This window comes from Anabas testudineus, chromosome 3 (assembly GCF_900324465.2).
Source record: "Anabas testudineus chromosome 3, fAnaTes1.2, whole genome shotgun sequence".
NCBI classification, from domain to species: domain Eukaryota; kingdom Metazoa; phylum Chordata; class Actinopteri; order Anabantiformes; family Anabantidae; genus Anabas; species Anabas testudineus.
The window spans coordinates 13,702,278-13,727,985 of NC_046612.1; the positions used below are offsets into that span (position 1 = coordinate 13,702,278).

Here is a 25,708-nt window from a genome sequence, read left to right on the forward strand (position 1 = left end):
ACAGTATACGAAAAGTAAGATGTGATGCAGATGTATGACAAAATCATTGTGCATGTATGGGCTGAAATTACGCCAGTGATGTAACACAGACACTCGTACATACTGAAAGCACTCCAAAGTTTAATCAGCGCTAACAGGCAAGTGGTGGGAGAGTTGGTGGTCTGTTTAGAGCGCTAATGTAAACAGTGACGCTACAGACTCTGACAGGTTCCTTCTGTCTCAGCGCTTCCTTCCAAATACAACCGTTGCTATGGTGCCCGAGCTATCTAAGAGTGAGGAGGCGTAAATAGTTACTTGGCCAGTTAGTATTTAGTGCTTTAAGTTCGTCAGAGACAAAGAACCTTTGAGGATTCTTCAAAGATAGTGTGTTATGTAACTTTATGGATGAGACCGGCATGTCTCTGTGAGGCATTTTCAGAGAGTTGTTTAACCATAGTACCTTTACACATTCTCCTGTCCTCACGCAGCACGTAGCCTGTGGGACATTTACATTCGTATGAGCCGAACGTATTCACACAGCGGAAGGCACACAGCAGGGGATTCTGGGCACACTCGTTGATATCTGGACGAGAAACAGAAAGCATCAGGTTAGAGTAGTACCACGTGACTACAAAGACTGCATGATGGAAAAGACAGTGTCCCTGCAATCTGACGTACCTTCACAGGTCATCATCGGCCCGGGCTCAAAGCCTTCATCACATGCACACTCAAACCCACCGATGACGTTAGTGCATGTGCCATTGCCGCAGGGATTTCCAATGTCGCATTCATTAGTGTCTAAATTAAGCACAGTTATATAAACCATATAAAACATGTTAGAGGTCCGTTAACATCAACTGGGGCAATAAATCACGAGGAGACGATAACAGCAAAACAGTGAGTAACACTGACCTTCACATCTGACTCCACTGATGTCTAGATGGTATCCCATGGGACATTCACATCGGAAAGAGCCGTCTGTGTTGATGCACTGGCCATTAATACAAGGGTCATTGATGCATTCATCAATATCTGCAAACAGAACCACAAAGTAAGTTGCATCCATAGCTGTAACATAGATGCAGCAAAGATTCAGTGTTAATGACATCCATTACCTTTCGGGTGTTCATCTTTTCCTTGCTGATATCCCTGATTTTTACAAAGGGTTAAATACCGTTCTGGAAGAGATCATATCATAAATACCATTAAATAGTTTAAGTTATTTAATGCATGTGCTTGCATGCAGGTGAGTGTTTGCATGCATATGGCTGTGAGGTGTATGTCTATCTAATAGAAAGTGTACATACCCTCTCCTTTGCTGGGGCAGATATCACAGGGGTCTCCCCAGCCTTGACCTGGCATTCCAGTGCAGCAGCATGCTATTTTAGATGTGTTCTGAGGCTTTGGAGCCAGACATTGTCCATTTATAAATTTGGTGTAGCAGTAGCTCACGCGGACATCTAAGGGTTAAGTTAACACATAGACACAAAGGATAAAAGTTGTTTAACTTCATTAGCATTCAGCCATGTTCAACTCTGACTTGATAAAACCTCTACATTAAATCTGCAACATAGCAACAAGATTATGTTTCATCTCAAATGTCTCCGTAATCTTCTTAAAGGAATTTCTAAATCTGACAAAGTGATCGTACGATGACTGCGTGTATGTTTTTACTACATTTTATTACTATGCTGTCACTGCGGTTTAAATGGGTTTCAAACAAATCAAATGCTAACCCAAAAACCAAAAGCAAATATTTAAAGCATTGAGTATTTTTCTTTTAACCAAATTTTAACCTTGCTGGTGAAGTATTTGTAGTGAGGATGGAGGCTGGCTAACTACATGCATCTCCAATCAGTGATCAGCATTTGTCAGTATCTCTCTCCAGCTCTGTGCTTCTGAGGACTCTTGTTACTCGTGGACTCTGCAGGCACTTTCTTTTAATGAGAACCATATGGTTCCACTCTCTTCCTAATACTGGCCTTCACTCAACTCAACACGAATACGCTTTCTGGCCACCACAGGTCACACATGCACACAAACCTGGCTCAGGTGGCGAAGATCACATACATGAACACCTGGTGCTTTAAGCACGTCAAAAAGTGTCATGTTGCTTCCTCCCATAAAACTGATTTGTCAGCCTTTCAGGAAAAGAGATTTGTGGTGCTCTGTGCGCAGCTGTTTTGCAACTGTGTGTGAGCACATGCACAAATGTATGTGCGTGTATCAGCAGTTTTTTGTTACGGTCATCTAAAACGTTAATGTCAATCAGAGGCAGGATTTAATACTAAAAAAGAACAAAAACAAAACAAATAAACAAAACAAAAAATCTAAAAAGCGCTGAAATAAATCAAAACTTGGCCAAACAAGTTGACAGTGGTGACACAAAGTTGACGAGGGTGAGGGTGGTGACAGACATTTAATGGTCATAATTATGGAATTTTGCAAAACCGCTAATTAAATTTATAAACCTATTAATTGGGGAATCCTGATGGTCTAGTGGTTGAAACACATACCGTGCACTGTTATTGCAATATCCCAGGAATATTTCCAGCCCGATGTTGCGTGTCACCCACTTTGTCTCTTCCCTTGTCTCTCTCTACCAATTACCTCGTCTGTAAAATACCTGATGGTGGTTTAAGTTTGAATAGGGTGGTCAGTTTGCTGACTTTAAAATGTTCTGTATGTTGAGCTACTGTCACTCTATGTTTATGTGTTAGGTGTAAATTGAAGAAGGAAGAACATAGCATATAAACGTCCTACTTTATTTCACGGAATGCCTGAAATCTAAACCTTATTTCTCTTTATTGAGATGAGCTATTCCGTGTTTGTGGGTAAAGAAATAATATAAAACAGATTAAATATAATTAAAATTTAAAAAATATCATTGTTATAATGTTTTCCTTATTGTCTTTACGTCTATCATCATTTTTAATAACGACAAGTGTTGTCTTAGAGGAACAGCATTTCTTGATCTCTTTCACTGCCCATGTTGCTCCTCCTGTTTATACTCCACCCTCTTGACCACTGGACAGTAAAACTGCCTCAGTGTTTGGAGGGGGAACACCCTAAAAGAATACTCAGCACACCCCCACCCAACCTGGAAACACACATATGTATATAAACATATACACACATACACACACACACACACGTGAGGAAATGGAAAAGTGATCTGTTCGTTCCGAGCCACCCTTGGCCTCGTCAAGGCAGCAGCAGCAGAACCAGCTGGAACCCAGTGTGCTATCATGACGGAAACTAAACGTTTAACACCATTCACTGCTTCTTAGTCTTCACTATTGCTACATATACAAATACAGTTCAAACTTCATGTGATAGTTCTCAGCCTTGTCTCCTCCTTTTCTCTCACACACACATACACACACACACATTACCGAGACATGTGCGCCCAGAAGCAGAGAGCTGGAAACCTTCAGGACACAAGCAAGTGAAGCTTCCCTCAGTGTTGGAGCAGGTTCCAGATGTACAGATCTCAGCAGACTGGGAGCACTCATCGATATCTGGCACAGAAAAAGGAATAGCATCAACCACTTAATCAAATCCACCTAAATCTTAAATTGCAGAATTCAAACCCTGCAGTAGTTCACTGGAATTGTATTTTGCCTTGAACTGCTGTCGAACCTACATGTGATAAATGAGAATGTAATGTTACTAATTGGTAGTGTGATAAAGGCCTATTATCTGAAGCTGCCTTCCTGTCATGTGTTCACTCATCACAATGAGTAGCTGCTGCTATTAACAATGCTGAGAATTGAGTGCTGTTCCTCCTCGCTTCCAGGAACAGAGCAAAGCAGGAATGTGTTGAAGACTGCCGAATAGCTCTTCATCAGCTCCACTGTATAAACAATCCAAGTGTTCTGGCTCGAATCCACTCCCATGTGTGAAAGGGAGAAGAGGGGTGTTGCATAGCAGTGGGGCATTTAAAAAAGAGGTGGAGGTGAGGAAGCAGTTTGTTTACTTCCTGTACACCTCAGGAGAGCTGGTGTAATTATGCATTTATACAGTGTATGAAGTTTAATTTCATGATTTTCTTCATTCATTTGTCATAAATAATGATCTAACTATAAAACTATAAAAACCTCTTGCTGCTGAGCAGTGTCAATGAGCTCTTTGGCAAACTTCAAGCGTGCAGCACTGTTCTTATTAATAAGCAGCGGCTTCCTTCATGGTGTCCTGCAATAGACACACTGGTTGTTCAATGTTTTACCTACTGTAGACTTAGGAACACAGATGTTAGCCAGTTCTAATGATGCCTTCAAATCTTTGGCTGTCTCTCTGGGTTGCCTTTTTACCTTTATGATGAGTGTTTGTTGTGTTCTTGGGGTCATTTTGACTGGCCGCCCACTTCTTGGTAGATTTTCTTAACTTATTTCTTCTTATTTCTTACTTCTTCCTTAACACCTGATTCCAGTTTGCTTTTTTGAGGTCATTAAGTTTATGGTTGTTCTCAACAAAGACATGAAAGATCAGAATTTCTTTATGTTATTATTTTAGACATATTGTATGTGTTAATACTCTTCACTTAGATGAAGATCAGATCACATCTTATGACAAATTAATGCAGAAAACCATGAAAATATAAAAGGTTCACATACACTTTTTCTTGCCACTGTACACTGTATATGTGAGCATGTGTGTTAGCATGTTGCATTTAAACAGGTGTTCTCTGCATTGCCAGTGATGATATTCACCTATGTGCACTATCACCTCAGAATGTTTTTATTTTCCAAGTTTTATGATGCAGAAGAAAGAGACTTTAGTCAGTAGTACCTTCACAGGTTTCCTCGTGGAGATAGTAGCCACTTGGACACATACACCTGTAAGAGCCAATCAGATTCACACATGTTCCTGCACCACATGTGCCTGGATTCACTGCACATTCATTAATATCTGAGAAAAAAAAGGAATATACAAGGGACATACTGTAAAACATTCATATTACACTCTGAATATAACTAAATTAAATTTGGCTGTTCCTTACCTGCACACAGTCTGCCATCTAGAGAGAGCTCATAGCCGTCATCGCACACGCAGAGGAAGGTGCCAATGGTGTTCACACACTGCCCGTGCCGACAAAGGCCCCTCTGCGTTGAACACTCATCAATATCTGATCAACGCACAAACATCACAGTATATCACATTAAGGCAATAGCTCTCTGGCTTTTCCTCTTTTACTAACTCACATCCACAGATGCACGCACCTATGCAGTCGCTGTTGTGTGAGTTTTGAAAGCCAGGATAGCAGAGACAGTTGTAGGAGCCCACTGTGTTCTTACAGGTCCCGTTTCCACAGGGTTGTCTTTCACACTCATCCACATCTGAAACCACAGAATATTACTGCAGTGATGAGTTCACTGGCGTAACGTGATCAGTATGAGTGGAGTAAAACTGATGACTTGTCAAAAACAAGTGACAATAGATGGGATGCAACACAGCTTACCAATACACATTGACTGGTCCCGTGTGGTTTTGAAGCCATTGGGGCAGATACAACGGTAACTGCCAAGTGTGTCAATACACTGACCAGGATTGCATATGCCTGGGTTCTCAATGCATTCATTGCGATCTGAAAAAGAAGGAAAACAATGATCACGTTGAGTAAAATTCATAGTTAAACAACAAACTCTCAGTGCAAAGCAGCAAAATATAATAACCATGGTTTACAATACAGGTTTTCCTGATGAATTACTGTACAGTAAGTTGATGATTTATTTGAATACATTCACTTTCTAGCACTAGTATACTGTATTACAGAGTAATTATTGAAGACCCTCAATATACTTTTGTGAAGTCTATTTTTATTTATGTCACATTTCTGTGACATGACTAATGACTATGTCATATCATATTTGTATTGTAAGTATTTTTATTTTAAAAGTCACATATTCTCTGAGCACGCATCCTGACATCCTAGAACTGAAACATTTTTGCTTCTTCCACTGTCTGCCATGCTTGAGATGTGCCATATTGAGACACTGAAAGAACTGCTTTTTACAGCTTTCTCCCTTTACTCAGACATTATTATTATGATGAGATCAAACATTGTGAGTGCTGAGACTGAGTCAAAAACCAAACTCTGGGCAGTCATTAGGCTTTGGGCCAATGACAAAAACTATTTATTAACATTTATATAATTAGTCAAAAAGATGACATGTCAAGCTTAATTATCTTGAAGGTGGTTGAGTCTGGCCATGCAAAACAAAATCAGTTTAATATGACAGTTATAACTATTTAGATATTTGCTAATGGCAAATAATCACTAGTAGGATGAAAGTCCATGTTGCAAGATACCAAAGCAAAAATTCTTTTTAAAAAATGTTAAATTTTAGGTGTTTTAGGATCAAATAACTGTGGTTCACTATATTTAATTCATGCATGTACGGCCGTAATTGTCTCCAACCAGTGTTACAGTTTTCACAAACCGGAGTCTGGCCTTGTTTTGTTTTTACCAGAGCGCTCACATGAAATGCAGGAAGCAAAACAGGATGTTGATTCAACATTTGCTTATCGCTAAGAACTCTCTAGACTGACAGCAACATGTTTCAGATACACTGTTGCACATGTTCAACAGTTCAACACATGCTTTACATTCTCTCTTCCTTAATAACAAGCCCACCGTGAAGAATTCCTTCTCTGCTCGACTGTCATTATGATTCCTCTGGTGCTTTATCTTTGGCATATAACTGGCAAGAATGTGCAGTTCAAACTGTTTCGTACATATAATTGCGTTCCAATGCAAAAGCTTGAGGAAGCATTCGGCTTCAGGAAGACCCAGAGAGTGAATGGGAGTTGAGTAAACAGCTGTACGGTGTGGTGAGCATACAGGAATCATATGCATCACACTAAGAATGTGCTATATGATCCACGTGTTTCTTACATCTTCTACTTCTGTTATATACATATATTGTAGCTGATCACCACCACAGCCTTACCTAAACATTGTCCCGTGGGGGTGAAGCGATATCCAGGTTTGCACTCACAGCGGTAGCTCCCTGGCATGTTCAGACACGCTGCATTCTGCTGGCACATGGGTCCATTCTGACACTCATCAATATCTAACAATAGGCACAGTTTTACAGAGAGGATATAAAAATAAACAGTTTTAGTTGATTGAAATCGATGAATTGACATCATTAATAAACACAGGAAGCACTCATTGCATTTTGTATTTTGTCATCATCTTCAGTAGAACTAGAGTAAGGTGTGCACCTTACCTTCGCAAATCAGCAGCTTGTCGTTGTAGATGAAACCAATGGGGCACTCACACCTAAAGCTGCCAATCATGTTGATACACACTCCATTTTCACACACTCCTGGGATCTCCCTGCACTCATCAATATCTAGCACATGAGAAAGAGACAGGGTAACAAGATAAGAACAAAATCAACTAAGTTTGTTTCTACATAAGCATTGAATAAAAAAAATCCTACCAATGACCCGTCCAGTGGTGATGTCAATGTAATATCCTGGTCTCTCACTGCCACAAAGGATTGCAAACTCATCTGAGTGGAAATGATTTTAAAACAAAAGGTCACTTTTAGTTCATTATACTCTCCAAACAAATGTGTACCAGCCTATTTGTGTATGAGACCTCACCAGTACTAGGCACAGGGCACTGTTCACAGGGTTTATTCCATGCACGGCCAATGTTGTAGGAGCAGCAGCACATCTTTTTAGTCATGTTGAAGGTCAGCTCTCCATCACATGTCCGATTGTCGGAATAAAAGTTTCTGTAGCAGTAGCTCTTCCTCATATCTGATTGTGTTAATAAGAACAATAAAGAAAGTCAACACAAAATTGTCAAAACTGTTTCTGTTTGACAGAGTGTAGAGAAGTGTGGAGGATGCAAACATACCCATGCAGTTGTTCCCTCCATTGATCTGCATGTAGTCCACAGGACAAATACAGGTGTAATTCCCAATTGTGTTGTAGCACTGGCCAGGGCCACAGATACCTGGGCGTTCACACTCATTGACGTCTGCATACAGAGAGAAGCAGTTTAGTTTAGCTACACAACTAATAAGGTAAATGCGTGATCTAAAGATAGTGGAATATGTGCAATAAGGAATACATCATGATCAAAATACATGGAAACAACTAGATATCTACCTGTTTGCAAAATACACCTAAAAAGTAACACTTGATGGCAATGGGATCTTGAGAAACAATTTATTCAAGTTGAAAATCTTCACTAGACAAAATGACACAACAAGAGTCAAGGGAAACCAAAATCATCAACCTATCAAGGGCTCTATTTAAAATCACAGGTTAAACTGAGTTGCCTGTGCCTGTATGCTCTCCCTACAATGTCTGGCCATGCTCCTAATGAGTAGGAGAATAATGTCCCAGGGAATCACCCTCCTGGCCTCAATCAGGGCATCAGGGAGCTCCTCTGTGGTGGTACTTGGTAGTGTCACCCATAGGTGTCCAACTGGATTTAGGTCAGGGGAACCTGAGGGCCAGTCACTGGCGCCAAAGTCTTAGTTATCCAGGGAACTCTGAGGATTTCATATTGGTACCTCACAGCAGTCAGGGTACCATTGGCTTTAACATTAATTTTAATGCAGTCTTTGAAGGATATGCCTCCCCAGACCATCACTGACCCACCACCAGTCATGCTTGATGCTTGACTCTCCAGTCTCTTTTATACCTCTCACATGTACTTAGTGTGGCCTTCGTGCCACCCTCGGTTTCTGACTGTCTGGTCAGAAACATGGACACAAGTAGTCTGCTGGAGGTCACTTTGTAGGTCTCTCACACACCTCCTCCCTATGCACAGAGGAGCAGATACCAGTCCTGTCCCTTCTTTGTCCCTGTTCAGGTCTCCTGATGTAACAAACAGTCTCCTGGTATCTCCTCCCTGCTCTTGACTGCATGTATGTAAGTGCCATCTTTGAGTAAGTAGATTAGATGTGCAACATGATTGGGAAGCAGGTACTGCCTCATGCCACCAGTAGTGACAAGGACACTAACAAAAACAAAACCTGTGAAGAATCAGACAGGGGTCATGAGCAGAGGCCACCACATGATAAACATTTCCCTTTTGGTGGTTGTTGTGCTGTTTTCTCTCCGCTGCACCTGCTACTTTCATTGGCACCAGAGCAGGTGAAACTGATGAGTCACTTCTGTTTCCTAAATGGACAGAATGAGATCCCCGACGTTAAACTGTCTCTCTGTTATACACTGATATGTTCTATTCATACCTATTTTAGTTTTTTGTAATGGCTTTCCATTATTGATATATCTCCACCAGCATCGCTGCCAATAGCCCACTCAGAGCTTGTTCCTTCCAACCCAGATTGTTGAACTGTTGATTGAGTAGGGACATAGTGGATGTGCAATCCTTGACTTTACAGAGCAGACGATGCTTTAGTTCTCCTAGCCAACAAACACACACTCATTAAAATACCGCCAGTCACATGTCATTGTCTCACTCTTAGCTCTCCTCCTGTTCCCATTTCTCTTTTCTAAACACCCTTCTCATTTATCTCTTTTCCACCATCTTTCATTCCTCTGTCTCCCCCTCCCTCTGTCATCTCTGGCCTGTCTACAGGGGACTCTGTGTACTTCCCTGAGGAGAGGGCTGACCACATCAGAGAGTCTTTCTCCTCTGGACACAGTTAGGAGCTCAGCTGTCTCATCATCTTGACTGAGCTTTGCAGGGCCAGCAACAGACGAGAACTAGAGGACACACATACCGAGCTAAAATGAGCTATAGTGCCATCAATTGGGCAAAAGGGTCCAGTATTTCTTCATCTTTTTGCTCTCAGAGCAGTTTCCTCTCTCTCCTTATGTGCTCCTGAATGAAGGACTTGACGGATGGACCCAATTTCCTTTCCTACTAAAACATCCCAGGACATAGCAAGAAAGGAATAGGTCACCTGTGTGTTATGTATGTGCCTGTGGGGCTGCATGGAGATGTGTGTGTGTGTGTGTGTGTGTGTGTGTGTGTGTGTGTGTGTGTGTGTGTGTGTGTGTGTGTGTGTGTGTGTGTGAGTGTGTGTGCCTATGTGAAATACCTTCACAGACTCTGGTTTCTTCATTAAGGGCATAACCTCTTGGACATTCACACTGGAAGCTGCCAAAGGTGTTGATACACTGTCCTCCCTGGCACAAGCCGGGCAACTCCTGGCACTCATTGATGTCTGTCAGAGAGAGACAGGAAGAATCTATTGGCATTTCGTGTGTGTGTGCATGTGTGTGAGTGTCTGTAATAGTGAACTAGAGCAACCTCACAGAAAAACATGATAGCATGGTGCTGTCTGACCTTCCAAGATGACTGTGATGGGGTTTGGTCTGAAGCCTTCTCCTCCAGGACACAGTGTTTTGTACTCAGCTATAACACAGAATACCACACCAAATAACATTAACTAGAAACAGTTACACACAAACCACAATCAAGGTTGTTTTATTGCAAGATTTGACAGCTCAGTTGGTCAGGTGCCTGAAAAGACATTTCTGGTCACTGACTCGTTTCCTGACGCGCTTTGTTCTATCTTTTCTGATCAGCCCTAAGATCTCCCAGTTATCCACAGAGCGCAGTGGCCCGGACAGAGCTAAAAAGAAAAAGGTTTTGCTCTTGTCATAGAAGGAAGGAAGTATGAGTTGAAAAGTATGAGTCATCCCCTGTAATGTTTTGAACCATCTGTTGCCAATTTCCAAGTAAGTTGCACAAAGCTGTCTCATCTTTACCAGCAACAACAATTACGGCAAACACATACTCATCGTGTGACAAGAGCAGCATGTATGTTGGCAGAGCAGGTTATTCACACGTCCAATTCAGATCTCTGTACATATATGTGCGTTTTGGTTATGTTTTAATGTTTCCGCTAGTTGAAATGTTAAGGAAAAAGTCTAAACCACTTCAAAGGAATCAAGGCCAAGAGATGTTGATTGACTGACTGATTGATTTACTATGTAAATTTGCTAGATGGCCCATAAACTTACAATAATTGTCAGCTGTAAAACCTCACTGTCACTGCCAGTAGGTGTGTTATGTAAACTCACTCACAAATCTTGTCATTGAACTGACATATAAAAATAATTATCCATACTGCAATGAAAGTATTGGTAATGAAGGGCTGACTCACTTGAGTTCACAGAAGGGCATGATTCACATGGATTTCCCCAGCCCTGGCCCAGGGAGCAGCAGCAGGAAGCTTTTGAAACACCAACTCCAATCTCATTGGAGCAGTCCAGGCTCTCTGATGCATCTCCTCGGGAGCGAACATCCAGGAAGCAGCTTCCAGAACGAGTGTCTGTATGCACATACATGAGCACAGGTGTTCAGGTATACAAGTGTGTCTAGCTGTTGCCTCATATCAGTATTAAGATAAGCTAGACTGCAACAATATTGTATGTAGTAATGATGTATTCAGTGCACTTCGAGAGTCTAAACAGCATAAGAACTTGTTGAGTCTCACCTACACAGCCCACCCGAGTAGGGCTGAGTTCAAAGTCTGGCGGGCAATTACAGTGGTAGCTTCCAGGGATGTTGACACACATTCCATTAATACAGACGGTCGGGTCTGCACATTCATTGACATCTGACAAGGAAGGACGAAGCAGTCAAATCGATCCCTTCATCTCAACAACAAAGTATCAGATTTTAATTTTTAGCATAAAGGAAGAGCTGTGACCTTTCATTAGTATCTCAGATATAAGAGCTGTTCATCTCTTCCTTTTGCATCATTCTTTGTACACAATGTTCTCAGTTCAGGCCACTGGACTGGTGTGTTGGCTAGTCTTACCTGTGCAGTTGCCTCCACTCCTATCCAGTTCATAACCACTGTTACATTCACATCTAAAAAGTCCTGGCATGTTCAGACAGTGTCCATTGACACAGATGTCAGCAAAGGTACATTCGTCTATGTCTGTAAATGAACAGAGAAAGAGAGAAAATGATGAAGAGAGAGGGGAGAGAGTGGCCCAGCTGTGAGGGATTAGTGGATCATGGGATCATGGTGGAAAATTTGCAGCCAGCAATAGGAAGTGAAGGCCACTCACCTCTGCTAAAGAATAACAGTTCTGGGGCAAAAAAAATGCCCAGGCATAGCCAGACAGACACACACATACACTATCAGAGCAGCAGCCAAGGTTATGAAATTGTGCTCTTCCACATCATTACACTCTGCACAAGTCATTACTATCCAGTCCTGCTTGAGCTGAGGAAGGGAGGACTGGACAGGTTATTTCAGGATGTTTGATACATCAGCACAATGAGGTCAGTTTGCTAATTCAATTGAATCACTGGAAGCACGAATCACATTCATCTGATGTGAAGTGAATAGGAATATAGTCTTTCAACTTGTAATTTAACTCTACAGTCAAGTTTACTTCAACTTAATATTTTAGGATTAACAGCCTAACTAAATAATCACAATTTTCATTTATTTAGATTGGTACTGTAGATTGAGATTTTAAGATTTCCTGTTCCTCCAAAGCAGGAAGATGAAAAAGCCCCACAACTTTATGAGTTGCTCAAAATACGTTAGGATGTGGACACCAAGTTGGAGGTCTGATCAGTGTAGTCATACCCTCGCAGGCCTTGCCATCAGGAGTCTGGTAGAAGCCCATGTCACATTCACAGCGGTAGCCTCCTGGCAGGTTCAGACAATGGCCACTTTCACACAGGTTGCCGTTCTCTGCACACTCATCAGTGTCTGTAGTAGTGATCACACACAGACAGTCAGTAAACACACTATGTTTGTTTTAAACAGCATAAGATATTGATTTTTAGGTCTGACCTGAGCAGAAGAATCCATCTCCAGAGAATCCTTCCTTGCAGACACAGCGATATGAGCCCTGGGTGTTGCGACAGTCTGCGTTACTGTTGCACATGTGTGTCCCGTTGGAGCACTCATCCAGGTCTGAAACACAACAACAGTCCAAAGGCAATTACATTTCTGCAGGAAACCTCTTTACCAAAATGCTGAAGTAATGATAAAACTGATGACATTGCACATTTTTAACACTGTCAACAAAACCCTAAGAAAGGACTAAAGCTAAAATCAGTGCATTGGTGTGGATTATTGAGGTCTACAGTACAAAGGACTACTGTGAGACAGGCTAATGTTTATTTGAGTTTGGCTGCACTGGCTGTACTTGGTTGTTTTCGTATTTTCAGTTTGACTCAAAGCAAAGTAACATTTTTCATATGTGTGGGGAAAAAAGGGACTTTCTCACCTCAACTTTAGACATACCATCTAAATTGACCCACAGAGCATTTACCTTTGCATTTGAGGCCGTTGCCGATCCACCCTGGAGCACAGTTGCATTTGAAGCTTCCAGCTGTGTTGGTGCAGGTAGCATGTGGATCACAGTTATGGGCTCCAATCTCACACTCATTAATATCTGACAAGGAGGAAACGAACAAGAAGTCACAAAAAGATAAATGGACTGCTCTGATGGTCTGATGATTTGGGTCTGCATTTTGAATCCAGTGGAGTTCTTGGCACAGTGGGGTGAGTTGATGCTTGATTTGAATTGTATAAAAGACAGCAGCAGGAGACAAGAGCAAGTCTTTCTGGCTCACTATCTTCATCCATGGAGAGCTGTATTTCAGAGCCGAAGGCACTGAGACGTTCTCATGATCTCTGACTGTAATAGCCTTCCTGTGAAGGTTTAATGGCCAAAACCAGACGCTAGACTAGATTTTCATTGTGCAAGTGTGTCCAGAGAGCTATAATAAGGCCAAGAATGAGAATGATATCCTACTGCTAAGGTCTTGTTCTGTCTGAACTAGTATTTTTAAGGTTATTGTAGGCAAAAAATTCCTTCTACATTCACCGACCCACAGAAATTGCACCTCTCATATGAGGTTTTTCTAATAGCACATTATAGAGTCTCTTTTATATTTGTTTTTTTTTTTCACCACCCCAGATGTCAGGTTTGGAAACTGAATCTTTCCCAAATACAATTTCTATAAAAATGTAAAACCATAATAATTATATCCTTTGCCAATAGATGAAATATTGAGCTACTTAATAGACGATGTGGTTATAAACATACCTCGTTATATACTATGTGTTAACCAATAGAATGTGACCCTAATAAATGGACAATTAAACAATTAATGGGAACAATTAAATTGGCTACTATTAAAATGCCCTTTCCACAAAGCTGTTTACATTGGTAGGGTGTAACCAATAAGGATATCCATGAAGCAACTAGTGATGATAAAAAACACAGTGAATGTGGATATTGCTCTTGTTTTTCAGGCAGTTATGGCATGATCAACTCCGTGGCACAATGGAAGAAGCCTGTGTAGCGCTACAACAATGGCGGCTGTTAATTTGAGCGAAAATTGCCCAGTGAAACATCACAATAAGACTGTTAGACTGTGTACATTGGTAGTTTAGTTTGTGCATATTATTTACACCTGTACAATCCAACGCAATACAATGCTCTGCCAGGAATTCTACTTTTACACCCTAGATGAATAAAAGGGGGCATCTATTATTGAGGTCACTATGACCTCAATAATAGATGCAGTACAGTTATCACCTTTCGGAGAGTCTCAACAAAAACAGAGAATTTATGGCAGAGCTGTTGTATTGAATACATTACATAAGGTTGTACAGGCGAACACGATAGAGTGGCCAGTGAGTATGTACGTGTGTGTGTATGTGTGTGTCTGCACATCAAGGGAGTAGTGCTATCAAGATGTTAGTACTTCTCAGCCAATGGGACATACTTCATCTCTGTGTGTCTGTCTATGTGAAGGTAGTAATTCAAAACACTGTCAATTAGAGATTAGTGCTGCTGGTTTCTAATCTACACGAGGAGAGGGTACGGTATATTTACACTTCATTTGATTACAGGGTTAATATGAGGGCTGGGAGCAAACAAATCTCCCTGGATTACAGATGGAATTAAAGATCATTTCCCCACAAGCCTTTGATGACAGACGCAGCACAACAAACGCACACATTCTGATGTGGAAATGTAAAATGAAAACAGGGGTTGTTGCATGCGAGAAACGTGTCAGCACCCACAGCTGGTGTCAAAGAAGCGGTGTGATTTAACTAACCTAATGCCTGACAGATGAAGGGCCGAGCAACGATAAAAAAGGCATTACACATCTGCCCACCTGGCTGTTTAACTGTTTTAACTCGTCTCACTTGTTGTATGCCTGCCTTACTGCCTGTCTGTTATCCCTTTCCTAAAAGCACGGCCCTGCAGTAACAGGTACACAACAAAAAAGTTTAAAAGAGACGCTCTGATGAACATGAGATAATATGTATGTCTGCCAATCCAAGCCGTTTCTAGTAGATTAAATTGTCACATCTTTAGATTTGAGGGTTCCTCTCCTTATTTACTTGTAGTGTCACTGACAACCATTTCCACTGGTTTGAGAATAACAAAGTATGTGCTACCACACACAGATTAACATCAACACTACCTTGTTATGGTTTTAATGTTGTGGTGGGCATGGGAAGGTGTGGCAGGTGCCAGAGTGTATGGGTCAAGAGTTATTTGAAATGGAGTACATTTTTAGGCTACTACTGCTTGCACTTTAGCTTGGATATTGAAATTGTGTTGTTGGAAAACAATAGATTGGCCACCTCTGATGTAGCTCAAGGCCTCAGCTCTCAGTTTTATGATATAAAAATTGAAATCATTTTTGTGGGTAGCTTCATCAACAGCTGGATCAGATCTGGGTCTGAGAGCAACACTCACTCATTAACCCTCACACATGCAAGAAGATTTAGTCCAGGCATACCAACCTGCTCACATAAGGCAATTTGACAATGACAACTGATTTCTTATGCATTTTTGTCTGAATCTGTTGGAAAGGAATCTGTTTTTGGTTTTGTTCACTTGTCTGTAACAAGACATCCTGCTTGTCTGAGAGGAATTAGCGTCTTGATTTCCCAAGTTAAAATTCCAAACCTGTGAATCAGAACCGTCTGCTTCGGTGCAATCCAAGTACTGTATGGACGTTTTAATGGGATTAGAATGAGCAGAAGTGTGTGTGGGTGTGTGTGTGTGTCTTAGTTTGTGTATGTAAAAAGGTGATCATGGGGGTTTAAATGACACTCCAGTTTATTTGTGTCTGAGAGTTCTGTATGTGACGTACTGCTGCTGACTGTGTTTGTCTGACTCGTTGTGATCACAGAAAAGAGGCCCGTTAACATCATTGGCCAAACTCTTAACTAGTCCTCATTCCCAAACTCCTTAAGTGGCCTTATAAATCAGACTTAGCTTCAGCTAGATGAGAAGCAAATCCAAAATAGCAAGAGATTCTACTGGCCGGATGGACTTTGTATTTATATGTTCTGGAGCCGTTACAGGTGATTACATGCAGCAGACCTCTTCCAAACATCACGTAATGTTTAACCGATCTTAATGAAAGAGCAACAAAGGAATAAACAAAGGTGCCATGTGATGCATACATCTGACGGAAGATAGTGATCTCACTGCCCCTGCTGCTGTTACTGCTGGTGCATGTGTGTGTGAGTTAACATACCGTGTGTGTGTGTGTGTGTGTGTGTGTGTGTGTGTGTGTGTGTGTGTGTGTGTTTCTGAACATGTTTCTCATCAAGTCAGACAGGAGCTCTTGAATGAGGGTGAGTCATGTCAGAGCTGCTTCTGGTTAGCAAGACATTTTCCTTGCATCCTCTCATTTCTCACCTCTCTCTTCAGCTTACATTCGCTGGATATGACAAAACCGCACACACAAACAGGAAACTCGCCTTCACCACTTCATCGGCAGCAGCCTCCTACCGACTCACCATCCCTTCACACCAGTCCACGCAGAAACGTGCTTATGTGTGTAGGTTTGTTTCACTCACCTGTGCAGCCTGTGGTTCCCTTGCGTACAGAGTATCCCAGCTCGCAGTGACAGATGAAGGATCCCTTAGTGTTCTCACAGTTCCCACTCAGACAGATGTTTTGGTTCAGGTCGCACTCATCCACATCTAGACAGAGAGGGAAGAGCAGGGTGAAAACAGAGATGGAGCAAGAATGTTAATGTGCTATACACAACTACAGTAAAACATAACGTTATGACAATGAATACAATTGAATTAGCTAATTTGTTGATTTGCTCTGACAAACAGATTTTGATAAGCTGTAATAAATTATGTGATTCGCCAGAGAATTACATCATGAACTATACTGAGGCTTTAAATGTGTTTACTTTTAATAAAATGCAGCAATAAGAGAGTATGTGTTTGTGCAGACTTATTCAGAAGTTGGTACGTCACTGATGTCAGGATTTTGTTTTCTCACTCACTAGAACCAGACGTCTAAATGTCACGCATTCCTCCCTGCTCAACCAAACTAACACAATGTTCACTCTCGTATAAATCAACAACAACATTACTCTCAGTTCTCTCACACTCAGACTCATAGGTCGGCGTCATTAGGTCTTATTCTCATGACTCATCTTGGATAACCTTTAAGCCGACCATTACATTGTTTCAGTAAATCTCTGAGAAGCCCTGGGATTTAATAAGCGCAGCGCTGCAGAGAGTGTAGCTACAGTGTTTTATTTTAGGCATAAAATGTGCATCCATTACCCAGGCAGGTCTTCATATCCTCAGATGACATGAAGCCATCAAAGCACAAACACTGGTAGGTCCCTGGGGTGTTGGTACACTGGCCTCCATCACAGATGTCTGGACTCTCCTCACACTCATCGATGTCTGAAGATTGAAGACATGAGGCAAATCATAAAGAAAACTGCAGCAGACAAAGTCTAAGTAAAGAGAAAGTAGTTTACAGCACAGACTACCCATAAAACCTGCTTTCTCCAACATGAACAGCTTCTCAGCCAGAAATGCTCTTAAATTAATTCCCAGATTCTTACTATAGTCCTCTGTCGACTAGTGTATGTTTCCTTTAAACAATTGCCAGTTAAATTACAGCAGTCTACTATACAAAATAGTTTAGCATGCTGCTTTATCCCTAGTCTTAAATTAGAGCTATCTAAAACCTTTGAAGTATATTTGTGCTACTGTATGTGCAATGTATACCCAAAGTGAAACGTAAAACTGACAAATGAAACTTATTGTACATGTAAATTTCAGACGTTCCTATTGCTTCACATAAACTGAGAATAAAGAATTAGATATGATAGAATGATGGACTAAATAAACAGCTACTTACCAGTGCAGCTTCTCAGATCAGGCATGAGGGCGTATCCACTGTGGCAGCTACACTCGTAGCTACCCTCAGAGTTGGTGCAGAAATTCTCACAGCCACCGTTCTCAATGGTACACTCATCGATGTCTGAGGGGCAGAAAAACACACTGATACATGCTGGAGACATAAAACTAAATAATCTGTAAATCGTCACATGTTCAGTACCTACCCACACATTCCAGTCTGTTCTCAGTGGATTTGTATCCTGTGTTACAGGTGCACTGGTAGCGTCCCACCATATTGACACATTGGCCGTTCCTGCACAGTCTGTCACTCAACTCACATTCATTGATATCTGAGGGCGAAAAAAGAAGTTAGCAAATTCCTACGATTTTATTTTGAATCAAATCAGTAAGGATAAACCTTTAATGTTTAAAGCTAAAGGTACAAGTTGCATGTTTTTAATCAATGTTCAGTAAAAACCAGCATCAGAATGACACCTAGTGAATAAAGTATGATCAGCTCAATGCTATAAACGAAACATGGGAGAGTTTGGCGAGATAGAGCTCCGCTCTCCTCTCTGATGACTTACCAAGACAGGCTGAACCATCAGGTGCAATCTCGTGTCCTTCGGGGCAAATACACTGGAAACTGCCCTCCGTGTTAACACAATCACCCCCACGACACAGCAGAGGGTTCCTCTCACACTCATCAATGTCTGAAGAAGAACACAACCATGTACAACACACAGGAAATAGAGATATTCAGTGTTAGGGTTCATCACACTTGGCCTTGAACTGAAAGTGGTGAAGTGTCCAGTTTTTATGTAAGCTCTGGTGGGCTGCAAATTAGTGAAATCATTAACTCCATGATGCCATTTACCACTTAATACTAGCTTCATTGCCGGCAATGATGTTAAGATGTTAAGAACTGAGATTGACAGTTACAAAAATAAAGAGTTTGGGGTTATTTTTGTTAGCATGTGAGCCCAGGCAGAACCAACAGCTCATGACTGCAATCCTGCCCACATTATGTCCAGTCTCAGCTGCTTTTCTTGCCACACCAAGCAAGTGAATTGCGTCTTGCCAATTTTACTCTAATGGTGGCTTTAGGCCAATAAAAGTATTGAGGCTGTGTGCGTACAGTTTCTCCCAAGAATCAAACAGTCAGTGGCCGACCAGAACAGAAATAGATCATTAAGTATTTACACAGATGCAGAACATAGAAGTAAAAAACATACATACAGTACATAAAAACATTTTGCTGGGTAGCTGATCATGTGTCCCTCACATGTAGGTCAAGTACTGTATGTAATTATAAGTTATAATTATCTTTAAGACTCGTGGGGCGTCGCAAAGTGATTGTGACGAAGCTTGGGCCGCACAGACTAGACTTCCTCAACACCCCATTAGGATTTCAATAAAGTTTCAGTTTAACTCTCCCTCTCTCACACACACATGCACATATACATACAAATACAGGCAGTCTGCAAATTTCAGATTACATCAACCTTCTAAACAGCGAGTTCGAGGTCTGGCATGTTAACCTAAACACCTCATCCAGAGCTTATGGCCCAAAAGGGAGCATAGAGAAGGCTGGATCGTGACTGGGATGAAGGCTGTGTGGCAGGCTTTCCCTATGCTGTATTTGGAGATTTTTTAGTGGTTGGCAAACCTCTCCGCTCTCAGATTCTACAAGTTTACCAGGCTGTTTGAGAGAGATCAAGTTTCTCACTCGTCCTTACAGACTAAACTGTTTTCAAAGGAAAATGTGCTGTCTCTGCATGTAAATGAACCAAATCATATCAAGCCGAAGAGGTGATTTGTTGCATGTTTTTTCTTAGTGTCTGCCAGTATTTGGATTCAGAGGATTCTCAACTTACCCATGCAGTTTTTCATCATCATGAAGCCGCTCTCATACCCTTCAAAGCACTCGCATTCAAAATCTCCTGGTGTGTTGACACACCTGCCCTGTCCACACAGGTCTGGAGAGATGCGGCACTCATCGATGTCTATAAAAAAAAGGAATAAAAAAGTTTTTATTATAAAGAAGAGTTTAAAAAACACAATAAAAAATGTTTTGTATTCTGTACTATTGTAAAGATTTTCAATGTAGTAATTAATACAACACAGATCAGGAGTAAAAGCAGTAAAGCTATGAAAAGAATATAAATGTTAGGCAAACACAGCATCAAAGCCAAAGTATATCTAACAAAACTTGCAGTACATGAAAGAAAAACCATAAAACAAGATTAAGAGGTGAATTAAAGGATGATTTAGGCAGACGTAGCTCTTCAAGCAGATCCTTCCAGTCTGTCTAAATCTAAAGACCTAATCCCTTTTGATTCGAATGCACCTTCTGAAACACTTGACGCAAAGACTCATTCACGGGGTTAAAAGGTCCCAGATATCACTTACTTACAAGAAGCCTATAAATTATTTCAGAACAAAGTAATGGCATTGGCATTTAAACATAAAATGATCTGTGCACATTTAATCAGAGCAGGAGAGCAGCTAACCAGACTTCAGGGACCAGCTCCAACAAATCCAAAGCAGCCAGACACCCATTAGACCGAATGAGTTGGATGTAGGCAATGGCTTTACACTACTTTACTGTAATTAGGGCTGGCACAAGGATTCGGAGAGGGGGACGATGATGAAGAATGGCTAGACTAGTACAGATATAATGACGGTGAAATAACTGATGTTAAGCACATTTTACAGACAAAATGTGAAGATTCATGTGGGTCAAACTGCCCAAAACTGGTGAAACTGCTGAAAACCCAACATTTTCAATTCACAGCAAATCCCCATGTTTGAGAATCTGGAACCAAGTAATGTTTACAATTTAAAATATTATTAAATTGTTGATTCATTTCTTTGTTCAGTGACTGACCTGTGCAGTTCCTCTCGTCAGAGTCCAGAGCGTAGCCATTATCACAGCGACAACGAAAGCTGCCGATGGTGTTTCTGCACCTCCCATTTGAGCACAGGGTGTTTATCATCCTGCACTCATTTATATCTAAGGTACAGAGAAGAGAGAGATAAACAGGTAAATTACCATGAAACGCCACAGGCAGTCTATGCAGTCTGTGGATGGTTTGATACCTTTGAGGAAGGGTCTGCCGTTGACAATGTCGCCCCTGTGTGAGAAGCCTGGGCCCCGAGGACAGAGCTGGGCATATTCTGGAGTGCCTTTCTCTGGGCATTCATCACATTCAGGGCCCCAGGCCATGCCAACTGAGCAGCAGCAAGCATCCACACGGTGTCTCCCCTGAATAGGGGTCCCACAGCGTTCATCTTCATGGGTGAGGTAACACTGCTCCGTACGCAGGTCTACAAGTCACAAACACATACAGAGACATATAATTTACATACTATATATATATAGAATATGACATTGAAGTGCAAAAGAAAACATCCCAATGAACATATATATAATCTCAGAACCCACCAATGCATGTTCTGCCGCTGACATCAACAGTCATTCCTGGAGGGCACTGACAGAAAAAGGAGCCTGGTGTGTTGACGCACTTGCCATTGATGCACACTCCAGGAAACACTTGACACTCATCCACATCTGAGAGTCAGCAGAGAAATTAAAAAAACACGTTCAGTGTTTCGCATAAATTAAAGTCTGAATTCTGGCTCTGTGTGGAATAAAAGAAGGCCTCACCTTCACAGACGTTTCCTCTCACCCTAGCGAAGCCTTTACTACAGATTGGATCTGGAAAAAGAGGGCAGATAATTCCACCAATGAAGCTTTTTGGCAAAAGTAGAAAGTGATTTACTAAATCACTTCCTGTTTTTAATTATTGATCATTATTTCACCTTTTTCACATTTGGCACACGGACTGTTCCAGGCTTCTCCCAGTGTGGCGCAGCAGTGGGACTTTAATGTAGCCCCATTAATGTTGACCTCACACCGATTATTCACTATCTTCAACCAGCAGGTGCTCTTAGTTGTCTCTGTTCATGACACAAGTCTTATAGTTACTATAGATAGTATAGTTATCTGTTAGAAAAACTAAATGAATGTATATAGATCCATGAGGTTAGAATAAATAAAACGTGACTTTCTTTCATATGCTTTTTAGTATGTTTTGGTAATGGTATTAAATCCAAACAACACAATGCTCACCTATACACTCCAGTCCAGAGTTGTCCAGTGAACTGCCCAGTGAACACGTACATGCAAAGGATCCTTTACTGTTCTTACATTCTCCATTAATACAGGGACTAGAGACACACTCATCCACATCTGTCACAAAACAACCAGATTGTTTTTTTTACTATTTTCTTAACTTGATATAAATGGAGAAAAATTTTACTGTGCAACTGAATAAATGAGTGTCTGACCTTCGCACACATCTGTATCAGGATCAAAGAGGTATCCTTTTGGACACTGACAGGTGAAACTGCCTGGTGTATTCCTGCATAGACCATTATCACACAACAGGGTGTTCATCAGGCATTCATCAATATCTGAGGAAAAACACAGACAGAGAGACGTGATGACTTTACTGACACTAGCTTTTGATGTCATGACTGAGTATGATCGAGGACGAGTGCATTAATGAGCCGTTCACCTACCGACGCAGCTTTTCCCTGTGAGGTCTACCTCAAAGCCTTCATTGCAGGTACATTTGTATGTCCTCAGCATGTTCTCACACACTCCATTCTGGCAGATATCAGGGTCAAGGGCACACTCATTAATATCTGAGAAGGCAAAGAATAAACTGTTAAATATCAGAGCAGGAAAAAAGAAACTCTGCACGATCTGTGTTTTTGATACTGGAGAGACAAGTTTACCTCTTGAGTCGCTAGTTATGCCGATGCCATTAGGGCACAATGCCAGAAACTCAGCTGCAGAAAAAACACAAACAGTACGGTTTGATTGATAATAGAAGAAATAAACAGCATTTAAGAAAATATCACATTTGCTAAAAGCTCAGTCATTATGCATTTCATTTAGTCTACATGTCTATAAAACCCTATTCTAAAAGTGGTACAGCTCCAGCATCTTTCGATACAGTGACGTTAACTGTCAGGACAAATGGGTAATCCTAACTAATTCTGACTTTGATAGGTGTGTTTTGAATTAAACTGTGTGTGTCTGTGTGTGTGTCAGTCAGCAGGAGGTGGCTCCATATGTGTAAAGGGTGGAATGACTTGAATATCTGTACCAGAGCTTTGTGGTGGGCAGGGTTGGCAGGGCTCTCCATAGGCGTACTCTGTGCTGGCACAGCAGCACTCCGACTTGGTCACAGCTCCAAATAAAGGCCTCACACACTGCCCTCGCTTGTAGCCACCATAGCACGAACTGCGCATATGTGTGTCTGTTTGGGGCAAAACAAAACAGACAGAGAAACACATGAGGAAAGAAATCTGGAAAGTGGCTGGAGACATGGGGAAAGACAAAGAAAGGGAGACAAGAGTCCATGGCTCCAATAAACAACAACATTGGCAAAACAAATGGCTTTTCTTTTTCCGTAATATCCAGGGATTTGAGACATTCTCCTGCACTGATATCATCCTGCAAAAACTCACCCAGACCCAACAACAGCATTTCAATGCTTCTCATACAATACACAAAGAAATGTAATTTTGGGAAATGTGGGAACATTGATAATAAGTCATTAAGGGCCTGAATTACAGAGATCCCAAATAGCCAGTACTAAATTGCGTGTGAAATCTTGAAAATTGCTAATCCCTATTAAAACACAGCCAGCAGCTCATCCAACAACTCCAAAATCAGATCATACAGGCAATTATTTTCTTAATCAAACAAAATCTATTAACACAAGTTGGAACCACATTATTTGATTGCAGTTTTTTTTTTTTTTTTTTTTGCGATTGTTATCAAGTTCACACATGATTTAGAGCAAGCAAATCTGTTTGAAAAGGTTAAAAGAGGGTATTCTCTGATTGGTAACATTCAGTTTTGATTGTTTTGAAAATGCATATTGTACTTTATTGGTTCAATCTGGTTAAGACGATTCAATCATAGTTGGGATAAGACAGTTGATGAACACCAAATCTATACAAGTGTTAACTAAAATCCTGAGCACATGTGCTGTAAGGGGATTGCTGGTTATAAAACTGTAATATTACTGTGGTAGTTTCCAAAATGAGCACAAAGCTACAGCTACAGTGCATTTACTCACCAACACAGACCCGTCCATCCAGGCCCACTGCCATTCCAGCCATACAGTCACAGCGGAAAGATCCTTCCGTGTTGACACAATGGCCATTCATACACATGCCTGGAGTTTCACACTCATCAATGTCTAGAAACAGATACAGCAAAACATTTACTTCATACACCTTATAAAATCAATCACGAGAGGATAGAATCTATTAAACTTAAAGCAGAAGTGCTATGGTCTCAACTAAGAAAACATTAGATAAGATAAACTTTATTAATCCCAGAAGAGAACTTGAGGACTTGTAGGTAGAAAGACAGTGAAAGTACAGTACGTGTATGTACACATTACTGTGTGTATAATAATGAATACTTTATTAATCCCCTTGGGGAAATCATGTGTGTGTGTTCTTTCTGGGTGTGTCCCAGGCCCCGTTACACCCGACTTTACTATTTATTTGTAATGCTGTGTCTCTGAGTGTCTCATTTTAATACATGAGAAGCATTTGTTGACTTGCTGCAGATTTGCCTTAATACCAGATTAATGTTTTATTTGTTTGATGGTGTACTGTGTTCCATACCACACATGACGAAACATTGGTTGCATGCATTTTGTGGTGTGATTTGCCACCTTCAGGAGAAGGCTGAGTCTCTGTACTCTTACTACTTAATACTCTGAATAGGTGTGCCCCAACTATCCACACGCCCAGTTGGCCTGTCAGGATGCTGAGGGATTTTTCCAAGGCTTTTAGGGGGATTTTTGCAGTGTGTGCTAAGACTCACATAATAGCACTTTAACATGCCAGAAGTGAAGCCAATTTCCAAGCTAGCTGAAAATGCAGGTCGAAAAAACAACTCAAAATATGTTCTGGGACTGGAGCCGGTGAACAACAGAATATAGAGATATGTGATCTGACGACAACCCACCTACACACATGCGTCCACTGCTGTCAAGTAGGAATCCAGGTTTACAAATGCATTTAAAGCTGCCATCTTCATTGATACACAGTCCATTGAGGCACATGTTCCTAATCAGACACTCATCTTGGTCTGTGGATGAACAGAAACAGAAATGTGTGTATGTTTTAGTCCAGAAGATAAATATGAAGCTAACAAAGAAAGACTAGTTGGTTTAGGACTCGTTTGTACAAAATGATGTCGTTTGATGTTGTTTTAAGTCAAACTGTTCATAGCAGTTTCAAAAAGGCCAGGGTGTCCTCTGTTAGTAAGAGGATGGAGACATGATATCATATAATCAAGACCAGTTGTTCTCGTGAACTCAGATGGTTAGTTCATAAAGTTTCAGAAATAATGGAATTCAGCCCACTCCACCCAATCCAAAGTGGGAGAAAGTTTTGAAGACTTTACAGCAAACTTAAATAATAAATAGAGATAAATTGATACAGTCAGGATTAGAAATACATACATGATTTATATATTTATAAATATAAATAATGAGTCATTAATACAAAGG

The 25,708-nt window shown here is 41.0% G+C and overlaps 1 protein-coding gene across 1 annotated transcript in view; it reads right to left on the minus strand.

Annotated features, from left to right (window-relative positions):
* fbn1 (fibrillin 1) overlaps positions 1 to 25,708 on the minus strand; it is a 48,088-nt gene that overhangs the window by 7,500 nt on the left and 14,880 nt on the right. Inside the window, exons 15-55 of the mRNA XM_026379029.1 lie at positions 25,162 to 25,284; positions 24,257 to 24,379; positions 23,276 to 23,428; positions 22,902 to 22,955; positions 22,683 to 22,808; positions 22,449 to 22,574; positions 22,231 to 22,350; positions 21,921 to 22,058; positions 21,766 to 21,816; positions 21,544 to 21,669; positions 21,198 to 21,425; positions 20,986 to 21,111; positions 19,973 to 20,101; positions 18,683 to 18,808; positions 18,320 to 18,445; positions 18,115 to 18,237; positions 17,526 to 17,651; positions 16,797 to 16,922; positions 13,231 to 13,353; positions 12,747 to 12,869; positions 12,537 to 12,662; positions 11,751 to 11,873; positions 11,424 to 11,546; positions 11,091 to 11,258; positions 10,268 to 10,336; positions 10,020 to 10,145; positions 7,856 to 7,978; positions 7,597 to 7,755; positions 7,431 to 7,502; positions 7,215 to 7,340; positions 6,933 to 7,055; positions 5,441 to 5,566; positions 5,202 to 5,318; positions 4,982 to 5,107; positions 4,771 to 4,890; positions 3,375 to 3,500; positions 1,287 to 1,439; positions 1,095 to 1,157; positions 892 to 1,011; positions 658 to 777; positions 440 to 562 (exon numbers count right to left, since the gene is read on the minus strand). Coding sequence (XP_026234814.1) covers positions 440 to 562; positions 658 to 777; positions 892 to 1,011; positions 1,095 to 1,157; positions 1,287 to 1,439; positions 3,375 to 3,500; positions 4,771 to 4,890; positions 4,982 to 5,107; positions 5,202 to 5,318; positions 5,441 to 5,566; positions 6,933 to 7,055; positions 7,215 to 7,340; positions 7,431 to 7,502; positions 7,597 to 7,755; positions 7,856 to 7,978; positions 10,020 to 10,145; positions 10,268 to 10,336; positions 11,091 to 11,258; positions 11,424 to 11,546; positions 11,751 to 11,873; positions 12,537 to 12,662; positions 12,747 to 12,869; positions 13,231 to 13,353; positions 16,797 to 16,922; positions 17,526 to 17,651; positions 18,115 to 18,237; positions 18,320 to 18,445; positions 18,683 to 18,808; positions 19,973 to 20,101; positions 20,986 to 21,111; positions 21,198 to 21,425; positions 21,544 to 21,669; positions 21,766 to 21,816; positions 21,921 to 22,058; positions 22,231 to 22,350; positions 22,449 to 22,574; positions 22,683 to 22,808; positions 22,902 to 22,955; positions 23,276 to 23,428; positions 24,257 to 24,379; positions 25,162 to 25,284 — 5,028 coding nt within the window. The remainder of the gene's footprint in view (positions 1 to 439; positions 563 to 657; positions 778 to 891; positions 1,012 to 1,094; positions 1,158 to 1,286; positions 1,440 to 3,374; positions 3,501 to 4,770; positions 4,891 to 4,981; positions 5,108 to 5,201; positions 5,319 to 5,440; positions 5,567 to 6,932; positions 7,056 to 7,214; positions 7,341 to 7,430; positions 7,503 to 7,596; positions 7,756 to 7,855; positions 7,979 to 10,019; positions 10,146 to 10,267; positions 10,337 to 11,090; positions 11,259 to 11,423; positions 11,547 to 11,750; positions 11,874 to 12,536; positions 12,663 to 12,746; positions 12,870 to 13,230; positions 13,354 to 16,796; positions 16,923 to 17,525; positions 17,652 to 18,114; positions 18,238 to 18,319; positions 18,446 to 18,682; positions 18,809 to 19,972; positions 20,102 to 20,985; positions 21,112 to 21,197; positions 21,426 to 21,543; positions 21,670 to 21,765; positions 21,817 to 21,920; positions 22,059 to 22,230; positions 22,351 to 22,448; positions 22,575 to 22,682; positions 22,809 to 22,901; positions 22,956 to 23,275; positions 23,429 to 24,256; positions 24,380 to 25,161; positions 25,285 to 25,708) is intronic.